The sequence below is a fragment of the Austrofundulus limnaeus genome, unplaced genomic scaffold, assembly GCF_001266775.1.
Source record: "Austrofundulus limnaeus strain Quisiro unplaced genomic scaffold, Austrofundulus_limnaeus-1.0 Scaffold389, whole genome shotgun sequence".
NCBI classification, from domain to species: domain Eukaryota; kingdom Metazoa; phylum Chordata; class Actinopteri; order Cyprinodontiformes; family Rivulidae; genus Austrofundulus; species Austrofundulus limnaeus.
Genome location: NW_013952791.1, coordinates 359936 through 365236, shown reverse-complemented (window position 1 = coordinate 365236; position 5301 = coordinate 359936). Strand labels below are relative to the sequence as shown.

The following is a 5301-nucleotide window of genomic DNA, read 5'->3' as shown; positions in this document are numbered from 1 at the left end:
TATATATATAGCATTTTAGAGTCAAACCTGTTTGTTCCTAGAATTTATTTTGTACCAAAAGGCACATTTTAATTAAACTTTTGTGAAGTTCTTAAATGATACACATCTCAACCTAATAAACCTTTGGAGACCATTTTAGAAGATATTTGAATGCTACATTTTAGCTAAAAAAAACTAACTAAGAATGATAAAATCTCTTCAGATTAAAGTTTATTTTTTACAGATTGTATCGGTAATGCATACAAAGTTGTGTCTTTTTTCTGCGTTTGCACAATCTGTCTCAGAAGTTACATATTTTAATCATAAAACGACCTGGCGGTAACAGTGCTGCTCTCTGCAGATGGTAAATCTGGAAACTTTAAAGCAGCCATAAAATAAAAGCCAAACATTAAAGTGAAAGCAGTGATAAAAAAAAAAAAAAAAACAATCCATTTGGCAACAATAAACAACACCCTGCTGTTCCAGGGCGTCTCGGTCTGGCGCTCTCTACAGGTCACAGGCGGTCTGCATGTGAGCAACAGTTGCCATGAATTTCTCAGAAACACRTTACACAAACTGTCCCAGGCAGAACTGAACCATGACCTCATACCTAAAAGCAGAACTTTAATCAGCAAAAAACCAAAATAATCCTAATTTCTACAACGGTTCTTTGACATGTCAAATCGTCAAAGTCTTTAAAAACACTTTATTTCTCAGCTAAGCCTGTTTGGAGGACAGGTTGCTAAGGTAAATCATCTGCGATTGCCTGGAATTTAAATGAAAGGAACAACGGGAGGGGGAGGGCACTTCTCAGAGCAGGAATCCTAAAAGAAAAAAAAAAAAAAGCTTCCTGACAATCTGCCAAGAGAGGCTTTACTGGAAGGAGGCGGGGACTCTTGACAGCACATAAAAGCTACATCTGTGCTTCCAGCCTCGCTCACAACTGAACTCTTCAGTCCAACATAAGGGATGTTAGAAGCCGAACTCCCAACTTTATTAAAACATAACAACAGAAAACTTGTAACAGATCCAGAGGACGCAGCACATCTGTGAAGAGCTGATGATTTGGATTTAAACTGAAAGTTTGGAGAGCCACTGAAGGTGAGAATCTGTCTTTGTTCAGTGTTTATCATTATCAGAAGTTGATTTTTAATTAGGGTTAGGTCTTSAGAGTTTAGCTGACTGAGGTAACTGTTTAGAGAAAAAAAAATGTGGCATGTAAACTGCGCAGCAAGCATTAGATGACTTTACTGGAATTGACCACAGTCAAGTCACTTCTTTCCTGAGGGCTGATTACACAAAAAAAAGTTTCCCCAACGTGATGACAAATCAGATAGCGGACTCCTTTTTTTTCTTTTTTTCTTTACCCAGTTGAAATCAAATCTATTTATCTGARCGATTAAAGTTTAAATCTAACTTCTATTTTCTAATTTCAGGTTTTTCTATCCGCCTGAGGATCTCACCGGTTCAGACGAGCGTCGGAGCCTGTCCAAGCTGCGGGTGAAGAGGGCTATGGTTACATACAGTAAAGCTGACTCTGCGATGGGCCACCTCTGTGTCCCGAAGATGCACGTTCCGTACCATTACAAGCTTTTCACCTCCAAAGAGCAGCACAAGATGGTCGTCAGGTCTCTTTACCGGCTGAAGGAAAGCGGCTTCTACTACAGCTCCATTAACGGGAAGCAGGCCAACGCTCTGCTGGAGAACGAGTCCACCGGCACCTTCCTCATCCGGGACAGCGCCGACATCCACTACTTCTACACCGTCAGCGTCAAGACGGCGCTGGGGGTCCGGAACCTGCGCGTCCAGGTCGACGACGCCTCTTTTTACATGAGCACCGACCCTAAGAAAGTCGACTGCGTCCCCCACTTTGACTGCATCCTGAAGCTGATCAAGCACTACATGCCTCAGGGCGTCGGAGCCAAAGCCACCTACATCTACTCCAAAGGGGAGACCACTCCTCTGGAGCTCGTCAGACCTCTTTACCACACCACGGCCTCGCTGCAGCACCTGTGCAGGAAACAGATCAACAGAGACGTGAGCGCCCCTTCTGAGCAAGGCCAGCTTCCTAGTTCTCTGCARCAGTACCTCTTTGAGTACAATGAAAGTTTCTAGAGCCGTTGGACTGAGAAAGGCTCAAAGGTGGACTGAAACCAGACGGTACCCACAGGAGGACCTCGCTGCTTACCAGGAGCACTGACGCAGCCGAGTAGATCCAGTCGAGCCTCGCGTTGAGCTCGTTCAAAAAAAGAAGCAGATCAAGAAAAGACGGTGGGCTGCGAGGGGCCCGGAGGAAGGACCAAGAGTCCTCCTCTGCCTCACTGATGACGTACGACTCACTAAGAACTGAAGCGAGACTCGCGGTCAGCTGTCCACGGTGGGACGACGCACAGTTCTCTTTGCTGCTGCTGCTCACCAGCATCCGTATGAGACTGTTCAACTCAAGCGCACAAGCCTTAGGAAACAAACTGTCAACCAGAGCTGGACAGGCTGTTATGATTAGGCTTTTTTTTTTTTTACTTTCTTGGGTTGTAACATCTCATACTCTGAGATTTTCAACCACAAATGTTCCCAGGAAGTTCACAGACTGAGGAACATGAATGTTATAAGATGGCTTAGAAGCAGAAAAACATTATGTTGCTTTAGAGGAAAGGGTTATGCCAAATTTGCCAGAACAACACAACACTGTGTTGGAACATGACTGAATCCTGTAGGATCTTACTGGATACCACTGCTGACATACAGAATGAGCACTTTTTTGTGAATTCATTATTGAACATCTAGAAGTTTGGCTGAATTTATGGCACAAACTGAACCATCAGTGCCTGCAGAGGAATGAATACATCATGTATTTGTTTTTTTGTTTTGTTTTTGTTTTTTCCAGATGAGGAGAGTAATTCAGATGTACCTTACTTTCCTACAACCCATGTTTACAAGATGAAATTGTCTTTTTTTTTTTTTGTTTTATCTTTTATAAAGATGTATTTTTTTGCCAGCCAAACGGCTGTGGATGCTTGAAGATATCTGAGAAGTTTGACGAAGCAAGCAGACCGAGACATTTTTTGCACTTATTTATATTTGTATAAACATGTCATTAATTTATAATAAAAAAGATATTTTTTTCTATAAAATGACAACTTGTTTTATGTTCTTTATTTGCCACAGTTAACCTGCTTTACGAATGATTATTTTTTTCCTTTTAAAGCCAAACTGCTCCACAGAGGTGCATCTGTACGACTGATTTACATCACTTTTAGTTGAAATTGCTGCCGAGGTCACACCACAAGTTCACTGTACTGAGCCCATCATTTCCCCTAAAATCACCCTATAAGCGCCATCTTTAACCCAGATGGGAAACCACAGTTCGAATTCAAGGCAGCTTGAAAGACACAACGAAGACATGTTCCTGTTTGTTATCACAGACAGGATTTAAAGAGCTTTGAAGTTTCTCTTTTRGTAAGAAAACGCTTCCCACAAGCTTGAACATGAGAAAAAAAAAGTTCTATTTTTAAGTTCAACAAGACGTGCTTCTCTTTCTGAGGAACCCTGCACTCAGACTAAATACATCAGAAATGCTAAGCAGTAACTGAGCTTTCTTGAGAAGTGCAAAGCGGGTTCTTTGTACTTGTGTGACTCGTTGGATTTTTCCTAGGTGTTGGTGTGACCTAAGCAGCTCGCATAAGAACGAGCGTCATGAGGTGGCAGTCTGTTTGTGCTGTGAACATGTTATGACTGTTCAAACGTTTCCCCCTACGGCCAGATAAACGTATGTTAACATATGTACCTCGGTTCTGAGGAMTCCTTCCTCAAAACGTGTTTACAGAGTCCACTTGTTCGGTTATGAAGCTGATCTGCTGCCAACATTCTGGAACAGGATTACGTGACCTTCTCTGCTCAGGTGAAGTCTTGGCTCTGAAAGGACGCTGTGAAGAACTGGAAGTGTCGTCTGCAGGTTATGAGTCAATTGTCATGTTTCCGTTAACACTTTGAATAAACTATATCTGGTTTTTCATGCTGTGAGAGGAGGTTATTTTAGAAACAATACATCCTCATTTCCAAATCAGTTTAAAAAAAAAAAGCTTCCTGGTGTTCATCTTTTTTTGTCCCTAATTGCACAACGCTGCTGTACCATTATTTCCAGTGAATTAGATGCCTCATAATGAAATTAAAATCATTCATTAATCAAATTGACAGCTTTTATGCATCTGCTTCCCTTTAGATATACATGAGCATATAAAGGTAACAGGATTTCAGTGCAAAAACTGCCCTCTAATCAAGCCTTACAGTCTTATACTGAGCCTTGTTTTGAGACTGATAAACTAAGAAAGAGCAGAATGGGTTAAATTATTAATTATATTAGCTGGGAATTTTTTCAAATTTTTTGAAAACTCTTTCCAAATGCAATCGTCTTTCTGCACCGGCAGATTATTTCATTTAATTTGAGAATATTCTCACCATTATCTAGTATTTTTAACTTAATTTAAAACGGCTAATTTTTCCAGTGTTCTGCTTGGAGTGCTAACAATTTATTATCTCATCTTCTGTGTTTTTTATTGTTAGCAAAAGCAAGTAGATGTTTAATAAAAATTAAATTTCAGCTATGTCCCGTTGTGTCTACTGCACAGCACTTTGGTTGGCCCTGGGCTGTTTAAAGTGCTTTATAAATAAAAGTGGTATGTAAGGTATGGCGAGGTATGTGTGCGTAAATGACTCTCAACTACTACCACATACAATTTTACRTAAWTATCCGTGGAAGTGGCTGATGTATAGTCATTGTTGTGTTTCTAARGTTGGCTGTAGCAGCCATAGCTGTACACATATGTTTTCAAATGTATCCTTTTATCCACATTTTAGTTGGGGTGGGGGGGTGACCTAACCACCTGCCTCAGACAACAGTAAAGTCATACAAAATAAATCTCAGTCCGATTTGGTCTTTCACAATTGCTTTTGTGTTGTGACACATTCTGTTTGTGTTTGCACCTCAGTGAAGTCTCCCCACCTCTGCAGCATGCGTAGACATCAACAATACAAGAGACTGCATGCAGCAACATATTAACATTTAATGTGCTGAGAACAGAAATGTGCACCTGATCCAACATCAGTGAGAAGGAGCTGCCACTTCTCACGACTCCTCCTAAGTTTTCTCATAAACCAGGGTCAAATGGGTCAAGCCATTTGGGTCTGGGGACCCCTTACAAGGACCCCCTCATAAACCCCATGCTGTTTTAAAAGATAATTTATTGTCATTTCAACCCCTAAATGCCATAGGAATATATGTTTTTATTTAGTTTATTATGTTTGTTTTATTAGTTCATTGTTCTC

General features: G+C 40.8%; 1 protein-coding gene across 1 annotated transcript; it reads left to right on the top strand.

Moving 5' to 3' along the window:
• Positions 1–882: 882 nt before the first annotated feature.
• On the top strand, positions 883–3116 carry LOC106528559 (suppressor of cytokine signaling 3). Its single transcript, XM_014023762.1, has 2 exons — positions 883–1080; positions 1416–3116. The coding sequence occupies exon 2, from the start codon at positions 1492–1494 to the stop codon at positions 2092–2094; it is 603 nt and encodes a 200-aa protein (XP_013879216.1). The 5' UTR covers positions 883–1080; positions 1416–1491; the 3' UTR covers positions 2095–3116.
• The last annotated feature ends 2185 nt before the right edge of the window (positions 3117–5301 follow it).